Source organism: Syngnathus scovelli, chromosome 5, assembly GCF_024217435.2.
Source record: "Syngnathus scovelli strain Florida chromosome 5, RoL_Ssco_1.2, whole genome shotgun sequence".
Taxonomy (NCBI): Eukaryota; Metazoa; Chordata; class Actinopteri; order Syngnathiformes; family Syngnathidae; genus Syngnathus; species Syngnathus scovelli.
Window position 1 is genome coordinate 13,627,408 of NC_090851.1, and position 19,931 is coordinate 13,647,338.

Here is a 19,931-nt window from a genome sequence, read left to right on the forward strand (position 1 = left end):
TGACAGGTACCGGATGGCCAAGCGGAACGCGGCTTCGGCGGTTGCTGAGGCAAAAACCCGGGCGTGGGAGGAGTTCGGTGAGGCCATGGAGAATGACTTTCGGACGGCTTCGAGGAAATTCTGGTCCACCATCCGGCGTCTCAGGAGGGGGAAGCAGTGCAACGTCAACACTGTTTACAGTGGGGATGGCGTGCTGCTGACCTCGACTCGGGACGTCGTGAGTCGGTGGGGAGAATACTTCGAAGACCTCCTCAATTCCACCTACACGCCTTCCATTGAGGAAGCAGGGCCTGGAGACTCTGAGGCGGATTCTCCAATCTCTGGGGTCGAAGTCACTGAGGTAGTTAAAAAACTCCTCGGTGGCGAGGCCCCGGGGGTGGATGAGATCCGCCCGGAGTTCTTAAAGGCTCTGGATGTTGTGGGGCTGTCATGGCTGACACGCCTCTACAACGTTGCGTGGACATCGGGGACAGTGCCTCTGGATTGGCAGACTGGGGTGGTGGTTCCCCTCTTTAAGAAGGGGGACCGGAGGGTGTGTTCCAATTACAGGGGAATCACACTCCTCAGCCTCCCTGGTAAGGTCTATTCAGGGGTGCTGGAGAGGAGGGTCCGTCGGGAGGTCGAACCTCGGATTCAGGAGGAGCAGTGTGGCTTTCGTCCTGGCCGTGGAACAGTGGACCAGCTCTACACCCTCGGCAGGATCCTCGAGGGTGCATGGGAGTTCGCCCAACCAGTCCACATGTGTTTTGTGGACTTGGAGAAGGCGTTCGACCGTGTCCCTCGGGAGCTTCTGTGGAGGGTGCTTCGGGAGCACGGGGTGCCGAGCCAACTGATAAGGGCGGTTCGGTCCCTGTATCACCGATGCCAGAGTCTGGTCCGCATTTCCGGCAGTAAGTCGGATTCGTTCCCAGTGAGGGTTGGACTCCGCCAAGGCTGCCCTTTGTCACCGATTCTGTTCATAATTTTTATGGACAGAATTTCTAGGCGCAGCCGAGGCGTTGAGGGGGTCCGGTTTGGGGACCTCAGCATCGCGTCTCTGCTTTTTGCAGATGACGTGGTGCTGTTGGCTTCTTCAGGCCGTGATCTCCAGCTCTCGCTGGAACGGTTCGCAGCCGAGTGTGAAGCGGTCGGGATGAGGGTCAGCACCTCCAAATCCGAGTCCATGGTCCTCGATCGGAAAAGGGTGGAATGCCCTCTCCGGATCGGGGATGAGATCCTGCCCCAAGTGGAGGAGTTCAAGTATCTTGGAGTCTTGTTCACGAGTGAGGGGAGGATGGAGCGTGAGATCGACAGGCGGATCGGTGCAGCGTCGGCAGTAATGCGGACCCTGTACCGGTCCGTTGTGGTGAAGAGAGAGCTGAGCCAAAAGGCAAAGCTCTCAATTTACCGGTCGATTTACGCTCCTACCCTCACCTATGGTCACGAGCTATGGGTCGTGACCGAAAGAACGAGATCTCGGATACAAGCGGCCGAAATGAGTTTTCTCCGCAGGATGTCCGGGCTCTCCCTTAGAGATAGGGTGAGAAGCTCGGTCATCCGGGAGAGACTCGGAGTAGAGTCGCTACTCCTCCACGTTGAGAGGAGCCAGATGAGGTGGCTCGGGCATCTTATCAGGATGCCTCCTGGACGCCTCCCTGGGGAGGTGTTCCGGGCATGTCCCACCGGTAGGAGACCCCGGGGACGACCCAGGACGCGCTGGAGAGACTGTCTCTCAGCTGGCCTGGGAACGCCTTGGGATCCCCCGGGATGAGCTGGATGAAGTTGCTGGGGAGAGGGAAGTCTGGGAGTCCCTCCTAAAGCTGCTGCCCCCGCGACCCGACCCCGGATAAGCGGAAGAAGATGGATGGATGGATGGATGGATGGATGGATGGATGGATGGATGGATGGATGGATGGATGGATGGATGGATGGATGGATGGATGGATGGATGGATGGATGGATGGATGGATGGATGGATGGATGGATGGATGGATGGATGGATCTTTCTACCAAAAGAATCACGTGATCGGACCTGATTCCTGATCACAGCTCTAATTTTTATTCATGAACAAACAAAAAAAAGCAAATTACTTTTAATGATGTGATGAGGTGGACGATTAAATGAGATGAAATATGATCCGTGTGTGATTCACCTTTGCCTTTTAACACCTCAGTATTCCGAGACGCTGAAAGAGAAGAATATGGAGAAAGATGGATTGAGTTTGAGAACATTAGTACCTGAAATGATGAATATAATGCACACATTTCAAATGCAGCACACAGTAATTACAGGACAATCTGTAGATGAACTATTTTTGAAACGATTGGACAAATCGCCATTTTACAACACTTACTCTAAAGTATGCAATGCGTATTCCTTTCTCTTGGTTAACTCAATGAGGTTGGTGATGTCCAAACTGGTCAGCTTGTTGCCTATCAGAAGCAGCTCAGTAAGATACCGTGGGTTTGACATCAGGGCTGCAGTCAGGTATGAAACACCTCTTGAGTGAATGTTACAGTTTGCTAGTCTGGTCAAAAAGAAAAGTACCATGAATGATTTAGAAAACACATAACTTTGTCATTGCATTTTAAAAAGGCTTAAGTTGGTCACATTATAAGAGAACGTTATAAGATATTGTGGCTATTGAAATTTTCACACCCTTGCTCAAACGTCAGGTTGAATGAGAACAACACAAATCATTTCAAAACTTATTTCACCATTAATGTCACCTATAACTTGCACAACTTTATTCAAAATCAAATTTTTGAGAGGGGAAGCAAATATAACCAAATGAGATGGTTGGACATCTCTGCTCTTGACGATAATGCTTTTCAACCCGGTGCCTTAGCGGTATTTGTTAGGGTTGATAAATTATTTTGATCGTATGATTGTGTTGGAATGTAGACTATAATGATTCACCAAACTTGTCCTGTTCTCACAACGCAGTAAAATAAAGTGCTAAGTCCCCTGCACTGGTTGACCAGGTGCAGAGGAAGCAATCAAAGTTGTTCTGTTTACATTCGATTGTAAAACACCCCCTGCTCTGATCTGACCAGATGCCAGGGGTTCACCAAACCTGTCACTCCCGCCCTGCTTTCTCTCAATAAATATGCTCTTGCAAGAGACCAAAGGAAGACTCTGTTCGAACATCTCTGTATGCTACAGCAGTGTTTCCCAACCAGTGTGCCGCGGCACACCGGTGTCACGTGACAGATGTTCCGTGGGAAATTGTCCAACATTAAATACCGAGCGAATTGTAAACAGGATTACCAAACCACAGGTCAGTTTCCACAAGGCTAATCGTGCATGCGTGGCAAATCGGAGAATTTTGAGATTTCATGTTGTGGCATCGGCACATACTCAATTTGTGTGTGTGTTGCTGTTAGTGTTGGCTCGTGAGTGAACGATTCGTTCAAAAAAGGTTGGGAAACACTGTGCTACAGTGACGAACGTTTTCTCCACTTGCAAGTGCTAAAAGGGCAAACTGTCTCCCGTGTGGTTCTTGCAAATAAGTTAGTGAGCACCACTCCAACAGTATTCTTATCTGTATTTTTTTGTTCTGTTAACAGAAACACCAAAACAAAACTATTAGAATTAGAACTACTTTTTAAATATATATATGTCAATTGATTTGTCTTTTAACTACAACATGAATGTAAAACAAATAAAAAATTACAGAAAAAGAAATGTTTCGAACAAGTAATTTTTATACTGTTAAACCCAAAAATTATTAAGGAAAACATGTAGAATGTACAATATATATTTATATCAATTAAGGAATTTATGAAGGTTTCCTGGAGGTCAAAATGAGTTGTAAGAAACAAGAACAAACAAACAATTTTTTTGGAATCACATTCGCCTCGAACGCTTTGAGGACAGAACTGGGAAAGTCCGAGTGGGATAATTCTGACTTTAAGTCAGAATTCTGAATATAAGTCCACTGCAAAGATAAAGTTGTCCTAACGTGGTTGGTCAATGATAATGCCTGCACTGCAAGAGGGTATTACCGTATTTTCCACACCATAAGGCGCTTCGAGGTAAAAGGCGCAGACTCAATTGCGGGGTCTATTTTGTATTGAGGGCACATGCATGCCATGATTTACGGTAAAAAAAAATTCACGGGAGCAAGCCAGTGAGTTCGGTTGTACACAATTCTACTGTTTAACTACTGTATTCACATTATTGTTAATCGATATTCATACGCAAATCCGTCCAAGTCCTCATCTTCTGTATCCAAAGTTTACAGTTGGGCAAGTTTGCCATTAAACATACCAAGTTTTTTCTCGTCATTGTCATGTTGCTCTTCTGCAATGATCTTGGCTATCCGATGCTATTTTATAAGGTCCTAATACTGTTTTCGTTGCACAAACGACGTATTTACTATTTATCAGTGACGTCGGAGATGCGTACTCTACATGTTACGTGAAGTCCTCTGATTGGTTCACCGCCCCCATGTAATGGGTAATATCAAATTTGACAAAAACTAATTTCTGAAACATGGATCATGGTGACTCATGGCAATGCAGGATCACAAATATGCATGCCACTAGTTACAGTAGTTCTTTTCTTTTTAAGGGGTGAACGTCAACTTACGCTAATTTTTCAAGCATGCATTGAGTACTTCTAAGTCCAGTGCAGAGTTTCTTTGTTCCCTTATCCTGGATGTCGTTGTCAGAGAGATCAAGCTCCCTGATCGGGCTGTCCATTGATGAAAGAACTGAGGCAAGCTGTGAGCAGCAGTTATCAGTCAGATTGCAGTGGCTCAGACTGAAATGCAGAAAAAAAAAAGAAAATCAAAACATGTTCTACTAATGTTGAATGGAATATTGTGCTCTGATTCAAATGAAAGAGAGATGAGAAATTATCCACTTGAGAGATTTGAAGTGGCTGTACGGATTCATCAGTCCAGCTGTAATTTTTTTGACTCCAGCGTCTCCAAAACTGTTCATGGTGAGGTTGAGCTCTCTCAACTCTGATGCCTGCCACTCTGTTTGCCTTTCCCCATGAGAGTAGAGCTGAGAGACACAACCCAGGACCTTTGAAATATAACAGCAGCCTGAAGTAGTAATTCCACACCTTGACACACTGAGGGGGGGAGAGAATTAAGCATTTTGAAGAATGTAGCTTACAAAATAACACTCACTGTATTTTTATCATGTCTCTGGCAGGATCAAAGCAGTAAAAACACAGAAACAAACCCTTACTTGAGTATTTCCAGACGAGACCATGCATACATTCCTGTGCAAATGAGCTCAAAGCCAGCATCCGTTATTTGGTTGTTGCTCAAATTTAGTTCCACCAAGTTGCTGCTTTCCGACTTGAGCGCTTCCCCAATATTTTTGCAGCTCAATGTGGTGATGCCACAGCAATTCATCCTGCAGAGTGGTGAAACAGTACAAAATTTCCTCGGCTTTTGTTTGTACTCACAAACATAATGGACGCATTAAAATCAGTAGTAGAGGACTCACTGCAGTTTGGTTAACATTGATATATCATATCTGGTGAAGAGCTCATTGGCCCCTTTGTCTCCAATATTATTGATGGCGAGATTCAACTCTCCCATGTTTGAGGGATTCTTCTGCAAAGCCATCGCTAAAGAAGAACATCCCCTTTGACCAAAGTTACACTGACATATTCTGCAATGACAAGATTTACACAGAAACAAACTATAAAGAGTACATCCAAAGTAGAAAAAGTTAAAGTGGGGGGCCTGAAATCATATGCACCATTGACGCTCGTTGCCGTCGCCATTTACTACATTGTGTGGGAGGAATTTGGCGCTGGGTATCACACATAACTGACTTGCCACGAACTCAACAGCTGAGCGTTTCACTTCAGGGAGTGATTAATTGATTTACACACAATGCAACCATTACATTTACATCAAATTTTGGTTATTCTTGGTCCGAGTGGTTGTGAGACTGGAGAAGTCAAGTGCAATCAATTATTAAAATGTCAGGGGGAAACACAAGCAATAAAAATGTGTGGCTCACAACATGTTCCAGCCTTACTGCTCTTCATGAGTTTTCTTTAATACTAAATCATTGGTCATGTGATGTTTAACAGTAGAATAGTTATTTGTTCAAATAATGTAGTACAGTGATCCCTCGTTCATTGTTGATGATTGGTTCGCGATAGGTGATGTGGAGTCAATATTTTTACAATATCCACACAAGACTTTCATAACTGTATTTTGAAACACTTTGTATTTTTAAACATTTTAAAGCTAAACTGACTAAACACTCTTTAGGGCTTTGCTACAACTCACAAAGTGACAAAAAGACTACCATAAACACGACACGGCTCCGCTCTGTTCTCGCCGTGCTGGCCGGCGGGGGCTCGCATATCCAATGCAGAGCTGCACGCGCTAATCAGTCCTGATCGCTGACAACTGTGCCCTTGGTACCGGCTGTTTAGGGCATGTAGTATTTAAAACCCCCAAGGCCGTCAATCTGCGATGATATGCCTGCCACCTGGTTCTGCTATGCCACCTGGTTCTGCGATGCCACCTGATTCACATTTGTCCCATCCACTGTGTAGCGCAATGCCTGTTTCCTGAGTCGCAGTTTAGCAAAAGCCTGTTTGTATGATTTGCTCTGGACTCTGTTTGGCTCGACCTTCTGCCTGTCCCCGACCACGAGCTTGCTATGCCCGTCTGGTTCGATGACACGCGTCAGCTTGCATCGTTGTCCTGCTCTGCCGGCATTCCAATCTTCTTGTCTCCTTTTGCCTTTCCCCAAATAAAGTGCCCGTGTTGCATTTGGTTGTCCTGCCTCATTCGTGACAAAACGAAGTGAAAATCAGAGATGCTCCTGATTCTGCTGACGCAAAAAAGTGGAAGAATGGATACATTGCGGGACTGGAGGAGGCTGAGATGAAGTGTGGTTAGAACTGCTCTTACAGCTCTAAGCCAATCAGCGGCAAGAATACAGAACATGTTCCCATTAGTCTCGTCTCCTCTACCAGCCAATAGTGTGCTGTAAAGTTATATAGGCAGACAAAGATTTTTTTTCAAGAGTACCCATTTTCATCTTCTCTTTGCCATCCTGTGAAATGGCTGTCATTCCATGGAGAAACACCTCTCTTTTTTGTAATCTGAGATATCTTTTTTATCTTTACTAAAAAATGTGTTTCAATGTTGTCATTGTACATTCTTCTTTGTAATTTTGGTAAGAAACTTTTGTTTCCTATGCAGCATTCTTATTAATATTGTGTTTGTGGAATATGTGTTAAAAAAGCTAAATACAGCAGTTTTTATCCATCTAGGGGAGCGGCCATTTTGCTACTTACTGTCAACTGAAAATGAAATGACATCACAGTTACTCAGGGCTCAGGTCACAACCAATCCAGACCAAAAATAAAACGACATCACAGTTGCTCGGGGCTCAGGTTACAACCAATCCAGTTTAGTTTCAGAAAACGAGTGACAATCGACTGCAAGTGACAAAATGGCCGCCCTCAGATTTGTCCTGTTTGATTCAAATTCTAAAGGACACATCAATCAGAACACTGTTTTAACTAGTTGGGCTGCACAGAACATATTATTACATAGAAAATTTTGAGGTTGACTTTCCCTTTAAATGTCTCAATTCATTATCATCGGCGGTCACTCGGGACGAGTATGACTGTCTTTTACTCAGGGTTGTCTACTTGTGGGTCCGCAGGTGGGCGTAGAGGCTGATCCGGGATCCACATATTTTTGTGCAGTGTGGGCAGGGGAAAGTGGTGGTGGGTTGTGGTCGTGCTGGAGCCTGTTTTTGTCTTTCCTTACGGAGTTGTCGTTTGGTTTCTGCGACACGGCGGAGTTCCTTTTCGTGATGTGCTGCACCTTCTTGCACCGCTGCCCTCCAGCAGTTTCTGTTCAAGGCGATGCGCTCCCAGTCCTGAGATGTTATTTGGAATTTCTTGAGATTGGTCTTGAGGTTGTCCTTAAAACGTTTCTTTTGCCTGCCCGGGGCTCGCGGACCTCTCTCCAGCTGGGAGTATAACATCTGTTTGGGGAGGCGGGTGTCAGCCATGCGGATGAGATGTCCTGTCCATCGGAGTTCAAAGTCAAAATCAGCTTTATTGTCAATTTCTCCACATGCCAAAGACACACAAAGAAACCGAAATTTCGTTCCCCCCTATCCCACGGTGACAAGACATGGCTCACAACAGACAAACAAGTAAACAAGTATAACAACAGCGTGCTGAATAAATAATGAATAAATAACACAATAAATAAATAAATAAATGAATAAATAAATAAATAAATAAATAAGAGGAGCAAAAAAGGAGCAAGTGCGCGTACAGCAGACATTCCAGAAAATAGCGCAACAGTGCCGCACGCTACGCAGAAGGGGGTAGCGAGTTCAGGGTCCTAACAGCCTTGTGAAAGAAGCTGTTGGCGAGTCTGGTGGTGCGGGAGCGCAGGCTCCTGTACCTCTTCCCAGAGGGCAGAAGGTCAAACAAAGAGTGAGCCGGGTGACTCACATCTCTCGCAATCGAGGTTGCCTTGCGGGCGAGATGGGAAGTGTAAATGTCCTTCAGGGAGGGGAGCGAAGCACCAATAATCTTACCAGCCGTATTCACTATGCGCTGCAGGGCCTTCAAGTTCTGTTCAGTGCAGTTACCACCCCAGACAGCGATGCAACTGGTGAGGACGCTCTCAACGGTGCCACGGTAGAATGTAGACAGGACTGCCTGAGGAGCACATGCACGCCTGAGCTTCCGCAGGAAGTACAGGCGGCGCTGAGCTTTCTTTGCCAGTGACGAGGTGTTTGCGGCCCAGGAGAGGTCCTCACTGATGTGCACTCCCAGGAATTTGGTGCAGCTCACCCTCTCCACCACAGCACCATCGATGATCAGCGGCAGGTGTTTTGTGTGACCCTTCCGGAAGTCAACAACAATTTCCTTGGTCTTGTCGACGTTCAGCAGGAGGTTGTTGTCCCTGCACCACGTGGTCAGAAGGTCAACTTCCGACCTGTACCGAGTCTCGTCGCCCTTCGTCATGAGACCCACCAGAGTCGTGTCGTCAGCAAACTTCACTATGCGGTTGTCGCTGTAGGTCGCAGTGCAATCATGCGTCAGCAGGGTGAAGAGCAATGGACTGAGCACGCAGCCCTGGGGTGCCCCCGTCCTCAGCGTGATGCTGGCGGAGATTTTGTCTCCAACACGCACCACCTGAGGCCTCTGACAGAGGAAGTCCAGTAGCCAGTTGCAGAGGGAGGTACTGAGGCCCAGCTCGTTGAGTTTGCAGATGAGTTGCTGCGGCACAATGGTGTTGAAGGCAGAGCTGAAGTCCACAAACAGCAACCTCACATAAGAGTCCTTTCTCTCCAGGTGTGTGAGGGCCGAGTGGAGGGCAGAGCAGATGGCATCCTCAGGGGACCGCTTGGCACGGTACGCGAACTGGAAAGGGTCAATGGCGGGGGGGAGAACGAATTTGATGTGCTCCATGACAAGCCGCTCAAAGCACTTCATGATGATAGGCGTCAGTGCCACGGGGCGGTAGTCATTGAAGCAGGACGGTGCAGGTTTCTTCGGCACAGGAACGATGGTGGCAGCCTTGAAACACGAGGGGACGATGGGCTGCTGCAGGGAAACGTTAAAGATGTCCGTGAAGACACCCGACAGCTCCCCAGCGCAGTCCTTCAGCGCTCGACCCGGGATGTTGTCAGGGCCCGCCGCCTTACGGGTGTCAATAGCGGCAAGCGCCCTCCTCACACCGTCGGCAGAGAGGCGCAGGGGCTGCTCGTGTGGGGGGGGAGTGTTCTTCAGCGGGCAAGTGCTGTTCTGGGCGTCGAAGCGAGCAAAGAAGCGGTTCAGATGGTCTGAATGCCCCGCCAAAGGCTACGTGCGTCCTTGCTGTCCTTGAAGTGGGTGGAGACCTTGCACGAGAACGCCTTCTTCGCTTTGATGCCTCGGGACAGGTCGGCCCTCGCTGTCCTCAAGCCAGCCTCATCCCCCGCTCTGAAAGCCTTGTCCCTGGCCCTCAGCAGTCTGAGGACAGCCACTGTCAGCCACGGCTTCCAGTTCGCTCGAGTGACGACGGATTTCGAGCAAGTCACATCATCGATGCACTTCGTGATGTAAGAGGTACCAGAGTCAGTATACTCCTCTATGTCCGTCCGATCGTTGTAGGTGGCTGCCTGCTTAAACAAGTCCCAGTCAGTGGTGTCAAAGCAGTCACGAAGTGCATCGGAGGCACCCTCAGGCCACACCCGAAACCCGCCTCCGAACCGGCCTGGATGCCTTCACCAATTGTCTGTTCCAATTCCAATGTTGGTGCTGCATTATTAAAGTGGTGATGCTGGTGATTCTGTTTCTAAATGCTTATGGATGTTGTGGCTATTGGTGGAAAGCATAATGAGTTGCCTTGGGTGTGAAATGTACTATATAAAGATGCATTGCCTAAAGCTTCCTTGAAAGGACACCACCTTTACGAAGCGTCCATGACGCTAACTGGCTAACAAATAGCTATAAAGTAGGCAGATTGTTGCAACTAGCAAGTTTTTAAGGCACAAAAGACCAGGTGTGTTCTGCTTCTGGTCACACTCTGGCAAGGGATCCTGGTTACAGTTAGCCCTTTTTTTTTACATTTTCTTTTCATTTGTGGAACTATGACGTCTATTTCTGAAAAGTACAAAGATGAGCCATTCAATTCCATTAGAACACCGGATTATTATATGTGGCCTGCAAAGGCAACTAAATGTTTCTTGTTAATATACCAAAATTGTAAAATGTCTTTTCTTTTAATAACAGTGAAATATTGCAATATTTTTTAAAGCTCACTTTGAAAATGTATTATAAAATAAAAAAATAAAAATGTATGCTGGATTCGGTTGTGTGTATGCAACAATATAAAATAGTCATTAATGGCCCCATGAGGGAAACCATAACTACGATGTGGCCCGCAACAAAAAGTTTGACACCCCTTCATCAGAACATCATCTCTTCTATCAACATGAATAGTGAACTGAGATTTAGAAGTTAAAATTTGATTCAGAGTTAAAGGTAAATTCGAATGGGATCAAGACATTTGTCGATTCATAGATAAAAAAAAAAGTGTTCTAAATGTTTCCATTCGGCTCCTCATTAGAGAACAGCAAGAGCAAGGCATGCAAAAAGTACCAAAACAGTTGGACATGTGCATTCATAAGATTAGAGAAGGTCAAATTAAGTACAGTACACCCATAAGGGTTATACGTAATGCATTTCTGATGAACTTTCACCAGCACCAAAATGTAACTTTTGCATGAATGAAATTGTATGAACTATTACACAACACTTACTTCAGTACTTGTAGGTGGCATTCAAGACATTTCAAACCATCAGCTAGATGTTTCAGTCCTTCGTCTCCTAAATTATTGCCGCTGAGATCCAGTTCTTGCAGCTTCCCACATTTTTTCAAGGCAATTGCAAGGTAGCGACAGCCTTCTGCTGTTACTTCACAGCAAATTACCCTGAATTTTTTCAGGCTACAATTTTGACTGGTCAAGCCCTTCACAAGCTTCTTGACTCCAGCGTCAGTGATGCTATTGTATCCCAAGTCAAGCTCTCTCAGATATGATTCGCTTGAGCACAATACAGATGCAAAGGCTGGACAACACTTGTTTGTCAGGTTAGAAAATCTCAGTCTGCGGGTAGATGGGAAATGTCATATATTAGCACTGGCTGAAAGATAAAGTTGCCCCCTTTTTTTATTTAAAGATATTGATCAACAAAGTTTACATTCATTTAATTAATTATATTTTGTTAAAGCAGACAGAAGTACAGTCAAACCTCAGTTTTCGAAGGTCCCGGTTATCGAACAAATCGGAATTCGAACAAAAAATTCGAGATTTTTTTGCTTGGGTTGTCGAACAAAATTCGGAGGTTGAACCTCGCGAGATGAGCCGGGAGGACCCGAGAAAACCCGACCGCGCGGCCCGGATGCCGACTGACTCCGTTGTTATTGTATTTTCGTTACTTTGAGTATTGTATCATGCCTCCATAGAAAGCAGTAAAGCCATCCTAAAACACAAAGACGCTCTTAAAGCAATGTGACAGTGAGCGTCCGGCGCGCTGCGGTTGCGTGATCGGACTAAATTAAGCTTCCTGCGCACTGAGGTCCACTTAAATTTTGGAAAGTACATCAGGACTTTAAAAATATTTTTCTAAATATCAGCGACGGCTCTGTCACAATAATGCGACCAGCGCGGTGCAGTTGCACGGTCGGCGACGCTCTAGGGTTGCGCGTTCGGCGGTGCGCTGCAGTTGCACGATCAGACAAAATTAAGGTCCCTGCGCACTTAGGTCCATTTAAATTTTGGAAAGTACATTAGGACTTTACAAATATTTTCTAAACTTCAGCGACGGCTCTGTCACAATAATGCGACCAGCGCGGTGCAGTTGCGCGTTCGTCGATGCGCTGCAGTTGCGCGATCGGACAAAAATGCGCAAATGAGAAAATACTTTAAAAAAAAAAAAAAACGTTTTTTTTTTTGTCTTGGAACGGATTAAAGATTTTTCCTTTATTTGTATTGGGGAAGAGAGATTTGGAATTCGACCGATTCGCTTCTCAAACTGCCTTCTGGAACGGATTGTGGTCGAAAACCTAAGTTTGACTGTATAAGCGAAGTGAACGAAAGTTAACACAGATCACCAAGACAGTGACAGAGTGACGCAAACTTAAAAGTAAAAATTCATTTTGATCAAAAACTAAATCAAAACGTTAACCTACATTTTCATACATGGATATGAGCATAAAAATGTTCAATATTATCTGCTGATAAAAAATATAAAAGGATAAAATAATTGTCCAGACTAAAATGAAACTAAAATGTTGAGTTTTTCTTGACTAAAATGGGACAGATAAAATTATGTTTTATTGGATTGACGTAAACTATAATGCTTAACTATTTTACAATTGGATGAGGTTGCCTCAATGTGCTTAAAATTATCAGGGGTAATTTAAAAATGTCTAATAGAAAACTATTATTTATAGCCAGAACTAGACAAAAGTCTTAGAGCACCAAATTATTTGTTGTTTATTATTTAATTGTTTTAAAAAACACATTTGTAAGCATATGTTAATATTTAAAACCAGATTGATCATAATTAATAGGAAAGTGATTTCACCGCTATCATTCTTCTTATTATATGTCACTTTTATAGATTTGATAGAAATCCCACATTTAAAGGAATAGTGTCTAGAATCTTTTGATTTTTCAATGTTTCTTTTAAAAAGGCTGGTTTCATTACGTCGTTCAACACCTGAGTTGCTGGAACAGGAAGCAAGCACAGCAATATCTCAATAATGCATCACACATTTATTAAAAAAATAATAATAATTAAAAGTTGACTTACATGGCTTTCGTGGATTTCAAAATGTCTGGTAGATTCCCGAGAACCTGCTCATCACATCGTTTAGACACTGGCATGTTGACGGTTTCTCGGCAACCTTCAAAATTTATGACTCTTTTTGCCATTAATGCCCAGTGTGCTGGAGAGAAATTCGAGTCTGGGCAGATGCCTGTTGTCAAGAAAAAATCAACCTCCCAAAGGAAAGCTTTAAGGTTAAACTCCCTCAGACAGTGGAACAAGACCACGGCTATAGGAGACATTATGTTCGTCAGGATCATTCTTCTTGTGTATACAAAAAGTGGATGAGAGTCATTCATTGATCCTTGCTCCTTAATGAGTCCAAAGATAAAGCGGAGAAAGATGTCATATTTTCCATTTTGGCTCTCAAGTGTCTGGTCCACCAACGACAGATACAAGGATTGAAAAGGACCCATTTCATGTAAACTACAGTCAGCCGCTAGGAACTCTTGAACACTCAAGTGACCAAAACGGAACACAGTGGTATCATGCAGTCCTTTCTCTTCTCTGAACACAAGTGGACTTTCTTTGGAGAAAAGTGAGGCTTCCTCTACACTTATCTTACTCCATAAAAGGTCATCTCGATACAACACACTGTAATCAAACTCTTCTTCTAGTCGATCCAGTGCCAGCCGTTTCAGCTTGGAAATGAATTCAGAGTTTGCCATTTTCACTATCTCTATATACATTTGAGTCAAAGTGAAATGGGTTATTTTGAAATCATCATCTGCTTTTAGAAGATTCTTCAGGGCAGTTGCCATGATTGTGCAGATGGGTGGTATCTGGCAAAGGAAATTAAGACTCCTTGATATTTTCACGTGGTCAAAGGCTTTTTTGGTGAGATGATCACTACCAATGACAGACCTAATGTGTAACTCCTTCTGTTCATCATCAAATCCTCTCACTTCTGTTCTTTCAAGCAAATAGCATTCTGGGATTTTTGTTGCTGCAGTATACCGGGATGTTATCCACAGATGGGCTTTTGGAAATAAATTGCCCTTGATCAAATTTGTCAGTAGAGTATCCACTGGGGCAGCTTCAAAAATGTCACTCACTGTAGTGCAGCGAAAGTTTAGCGAGAAATGGTACTCATCCAGTCCATCAAAGACAAATAAAATATTACTTTCATTCAGGCTGAACGTGTTAAGCCTCTGCAAATTTGGGTAAAACATGTGGATAAGCTCAATAAAGCTTACTTTGCGTTTGATTAAATTCAGCTCCCAGAAAGAAAATGGAAGGAGGAGGTGGATGCCCTGGTGCCGATTGCCATTAGCCCAATCCAGAGCAAAAGTTTGCACAGCTGTGGTTTTCCCAACTCCACATACCCCAAACGTGATAAATGTTCTTTGGCTAGTACCATGTTTGCAGTCACAATTAACAATGTCTTCAAGTAGAACTGTTGTACCAACTAGCCAAGTACGCAGGTCAGATTTATCCACAGAGCTAACTTCATGTCCTTGGATATAATTAGGCTTTAGGTTAGTCTTGTGGTGAAGTCTTGATGGTAGTATGGTGTTTACAGGAAGTGCTCCCCTATGTCTGTGATATTTTTTCTTCAGTGTGTTTTTTAGGGACCTTTGGACACGTTGGACATCTGTTTCCTCCATGTTGGAAATTATTGCTGGAGGAGAAAAAAACAGATATTATTGTTTTTTCACATTAGCAGTGCAATATCACCCTGTCTAAGAGAGACCCAAGATGAAGTCAGAGGTATCACACTAAATGAAGCTATGTATAAATATTTAATGAACCTGAGACTGATGGCACAGCGTCTTTTCTTTTTCCTTAAAAATTCCCAATTTTTTGTGATCATTAGGGGCTACTCGAGTGAAAGAATAATCCACAGGGCTACATCATTAAATCATTGAAAACAAGTTGAGAACCATTGTAACTGTTAAGAAAAAACCCTGGTTCTGATTGTTGGGGGCAAGGTCAGAAGAGTCGGGGCATTTAAGACCTTTGAGATTGTTATTCACCTGATTGGTAGATTGGTAGATAACCTGGTATTTCCAGATGATGGATTATGAACAATCCATGACACTGTCAGGTCTCAATTTTCTAAATGGGGTGGTGGATGCTATAAACTGCAAGGTGCTTGAGGGTGTTTTCACACTTGGTCCCTTTCAGCCCTCGAAGCGAACTCAGATCGATGACTCAGCATTTTTTGCTCATATGTGAACGCGCCAACCGTACTCAGACCCCTTTAAAACGAACCGTACGGTTCGCTAAAAAGTCAACGGTACGGTTCACCTAATCTGCGCATTGTGAACACAAAGCGCACTGGGTTCACTTCGCCTTTCTGCACTGTATTGTAACCTCCTTGGCTTGCCGTAGATTGGTCACGTGACTGCAGGCACAAAAACAAAACTGTAGAGAACAGAGAATCCAAAGTATGGCAGTAGCAAGCCGTGGTCGTGACCGTGGTTCTAATAGTAAACGTAGAGAAGCATGTGCCGTTCAAAGTTCTGCCACGGCAACTGGACGCGGCATAGTTTGGGGAGAAGACGAAACGGAATGTCTTTTGGAAATTTGGAACGACGACAGCATTAAATCACAACTATCTACGACCCACCGTAATGCGAAAGTATTTTTCTGACAGAATGAAAGCAGCCGGTTTTGATAGAACTTCTATACAATGCAGAATAAAAGTGAAAAAACTAAAGTATTTAGCTACTCGAGATAAAATGCGAAGAAGTAGGGAGTCAGGGGGTATCAAAAACTACCCAGAATGCAGTGCAGTGCGAGAGCTCTAGAAGACCTAGTGTGAACAGAAAGAGGACTGAGGCCCCATCAAGGCTGAACTGAACCAGAAAGAGAACTCGGTTCTCTTTGAAACACACTCACAATGTGAACACAAAAAGAACTGAGTTCGTTTCCTCTTGGTCCACTTTTTGGTCCACTTAAAGAGGTCTGAGTTCGGTTCTTTTAAAAGGGTGCAGGTGTGAAAACACCCTAAAACTACAGACATGAATATTCTGCTTACTGTTATTGTGAAAAGTGTAAATAATAGGAATACAATATAACTTTTTGACACAATAAAAACTTCTCAGAATTTGATCCCTTTCTGAGATTTTTCCATCTTTGCTTGGCTTCTTTAGGCACGTTACAAGTCTCTTGGTCCACTTTTTGGTCCACAGAGGCCTGACTTTGGTTCTTTTAAAATAGTCCAGGTGTGAAAACACCCTCAAGTGTAGCCGCCGATCGTGACCAATAAACGGTAAGCAGCTGAGAGCGTTACCTAGATTAGTTATTTAGCACCACTTTACAGATCAAAGAGCATTTCTATATGGTCTATTTTATGAGGGTTATCAAAGTTGTTTTCACTAAAAAACATATTGCGGCACCGGACATGAAGGCCAGTACTTCTCATGCAATTGAAAGCCCCAAATGCACCAGCTCCCCTCATGGAATAAAACAGGGGTGTCAAACTCATTTTTTTCGCGGGCCGCATTGTAGTCATAGTTTCTTTCGGAGGGCCATTATGACTGTCAACCCAAATAAATGTATGAGCACCTCATATTATATACAGTATAAGCTACAAAACAGACTGACAAACAACTCGTTTTCAAATCAGACGAGTAAAAAAACTAAGTAAAAACTGGTCAAATGTTTAAAAAAAGATATTTTTAAAAGTGAAGACAATTTGCAATTCTAGTAATGACACACGGATTTGATGCACAATTTGTCTTCGTGGGCCACATAAAATGATGCGGCGGGCCGTATCTGGCCCCCGGGCCTTGAGTTTGACACCTGTGGAATAGAAGGTAATAGAAGAGTAGAAGTAGAAAATGTGAAGGTATCGTGAGTTGTAACAGAAAAGTCGCATTAATTAGTTAAACTTTTTAAATAATTAATGATTTTAAAAGTTTAGTGTAGTTAACCGCACTAAAATTTTAAAATGATCCGGTTCCAACCTTGTTCATCTTCTCAAAATACATTGTCACTGTCTTATTTTCATAATGTTCAAAAATCAATATACAGTTGATAATTGGCGTAATTTTTCTTTTCAGAAATTTAGGGTATTTCACTAGGATAAAATATCAGCACGTAAATATTAATTTTGAAATTATTACGAGCAATACGTCACTGCGTTTGGCAGCAAGTAACGCAGAGTATTAGTTGGGGCTGGCTTGGGATCGTATTTTTGAGTGCGGTATCGAATTGGAATTTTGAGAATGACATTCACACAGACCGTTAAAATGGACATTACATTGGCTTAACTAATTCCAGCTGATTCATGTTATGCTAAAAATTTCGTTTGTTTGTTCATCAGCCGGATATATCAAAGTCCAAAACAGACTACTTACACAACTGCACACGCCTTCCACAGATTGTTACACAAACAGCTGCGTTACGTTTACCTCAAAGCTTGTAGTTGAAGCAGAAAATCACGCAGTTCATTAGTAAGCTTTGGCGTCTCTGTCCTGAAGTCCAGAAACGAAACTCAAGAAACGTGCACCGCCTCGTCTTGTTTCTGCCAGACACAGACTTTTTTTTATGAAATAGTATCCGCATTTGGCAGTTGGACTGGTTCAGTGCGGCTGCCATATTGGATGAGTCAAAGATGCCCGAAAGCGCGCCCACGCACGCACACATACAATTATCGTACTATATTTGGGGGATAAGGAAGGTATTAAAATTAATTCATGTGCCATTTTCAATTTGACATCTTTTACAAACCAACCCAATGTTGACCCAACTTACTGGGTTGCTCCAATTTTCAACACAGCAGTTTTAAGGGCGAATATGCAATATAAACTTGTAGGGTGGTGTACATCATGTGGTCTGAAAATGTGTTTTAATTTATGTTCATCACAAAAAATGAGCCCAAACCACTGAATTTCAGGTTGAAAACAAATACAAGGTTTTATTTTTTGATAAAAACTGAAGATGTGTACCACAGACCCAAACACCATACAAGGCAAAGATGTCTATTCAGAAACATTATATTGTTAAGACTGTTTTCCTTGATTTCATAGTCCAATTTAGTAAAATGAAATTATTCCCCTCCTCAGAGAAACGAAAGAAAAACGAGGGAAAATGGGAGTGGGGTCATGTTGTTGACACCTCCCTCGTCTATTGAGGTGCTACAGTGGAATTTGTGGGTTGTGTAGAAGCGGGAAGACAAATATGAAAGCAGGAAGGCACGGTAACTACACCACCAAGCGATATATATAGTGACAGGATTTACACAAAATCTGACTGAAAAGCTCCAGCTAAAATGAAAGACAAGGATTGCAGGGTGGTAGGTGTATGATTTGTTGACTTTTTGACTATGTAGAAGATAGCAGACTGAAGATTGAACAATTGTATTTTGTAAAACATACATTCTTTCATTCATCTTCCGAACCGCTTATCCTCATGGGGGTCACGGGCGTGCTGGAGCCTATCCAAGCTGACTTCGAGCAGTGGGGGGGTACACACCGAATTTGTCACCAGCCAATTGCAGGGTACACGTAGACAAACAACCATTCAAAACAGAAAATTTGAAGTAGTCAATCGGCCTACAATGCATGCTTTTGGAATGCGGGAAAGAACTGGAGTCCCTGTAGGAAACCCACACAGGTATAGCTAGAACTGGAATCAAACCCTGCACGTCCCAAATGTGAGGCAGTTGTACTAACCAGTGCTCCACTGTTCCACCCCATACAACAATCAATGGGCACCTTTAAAAGGCTAGAGACATCCCTTTTTTTTTTCAATTAGAACAGAATTTGATAGAATGTATAAAGTGAACACATTTGCCGCATTGGAAATTAAAAATGGACACCGATTACTAAGAATAAAGCTGAAGTGAAATGCCAGTTTATCGATCGGGTCCCGCACGAAGCCAAACTGGCGGCGCCATTACTGTGACGTCACAAGTTGTACATCTGGATGTCAACAAACCCAAACAACATGGCAGATGATAGCGACAGCTCCGTTTCTAGCGGCAATATTAGCATCATTTTATCCGATTCAGAAACCTCTTTTGACGCAGAATATGATGAATCTAGCAGTTCACTTGGGCTGAGCTGAGCACATTTTCTGAATTGTGCCTCTCCCGTCACTCTGGTTAGGTTGGCATAGTAAAAAGTGCTCTTGGGGGCTTTAGAGTGCCGAGTTGATCTCGGCACATGAAGACATGACCGCCTGCAACGTTTGGTTTAGGTTTTATAAGCATTTTTAATTTTATTGCTTAAATCGCATTTTCTCGACGAGCTGAACACGTTTTCTGAATTGTGCCTCTCCCGTCACTGTGGTTAGGTTGGCATTAGGTTGGCATAGTAAAAAGAGTAGAGTGCCGAGTTGACTACTGCGAATGAAGAAATGAACATCTGCAGCGTTTGGTTTAGGTTTTAGGCGCATTTTTAATTTTATTTCTTAAATCACATTTTTTCGACGAGCTGAGCACGTTTTCTGAATTGTGCCCCTCCCGTCACGCTTCGACATACTTTTCAAAGTCTCAAAGTCTCCTTTATTGTCAATTCCTCCGCATGTCAAGACACACAAAGAGATCGAAATTACGTTTCTCACTATCCCAGGGTGACAAGACAGGGTTCACAACGCAGATACAAGTAAACAACACAGGAAAAATAAAACAAGAAGATGAACAATAAGAGTGATA

General features: G+C 43.6%; 1 protein-coding gene across 10 annotated transcripts in view; it reads right to left on the bottom strand.

Annotated features, from left to right (window-relative positions):
* LOC125969173 (NACHT, LRR and PYD domains-containing protein 14) overlaps nt 1-17,875 on the bottom strand; it is a 58,222-nt gene extending 40,347 nt beyond the window's left edge. For 4 of the 10 annotated variants that reach the window (XR_007481496.2, XM_049720971.2, XM_049720973.1 and 1 more), the window contains exons 1-9: nt 17,686-17,874; nt 13,310-14,945; nt 11,254-11,598; nt 5,449-5,616; nt 5,185-5,355; nt 4,850-5,065; nt 4,574-4,747; nt 2,334-2,507; nt 2,133-2,165 (exon numbers count right to left, since the gene is read on the bottom strand). Coding sequence is in view for 7 of the 10 variants with exons in the window: in XM_049720971.2 (XP_049576928.1) it covers nt 2,150-2,165; nt 2,334-2,507; nt 4,574-4,747; nt 4,850-5,065; nt 5,185-5,355; nt 5,449-5,616; nt 11,254-11,598; nt 13,310-14,931 (2,886 nt within the window). In the remaining 3 variants the exon portion in view is untranslated. Of the gene's footprint in view, nt 1-2,070; nt 2,166-2,333; nt 2,508-4,573; nt 4,748-4,849; nt 5,066-5,184; nt 5,356-5,448; nt 5,617-11,253; nt 11,599-13,309; nt 14,946-17,631 lie in introns of those variants that run through there. The other 6 variants (XR_007481494.2, XR_007481495.2, XM_049720969.2 and 3 more) reach the window with 5 other exon arrangements.
* Between the last annotated feature and the right edge of the window lie 2,056 nt (nt 17,876-19,931).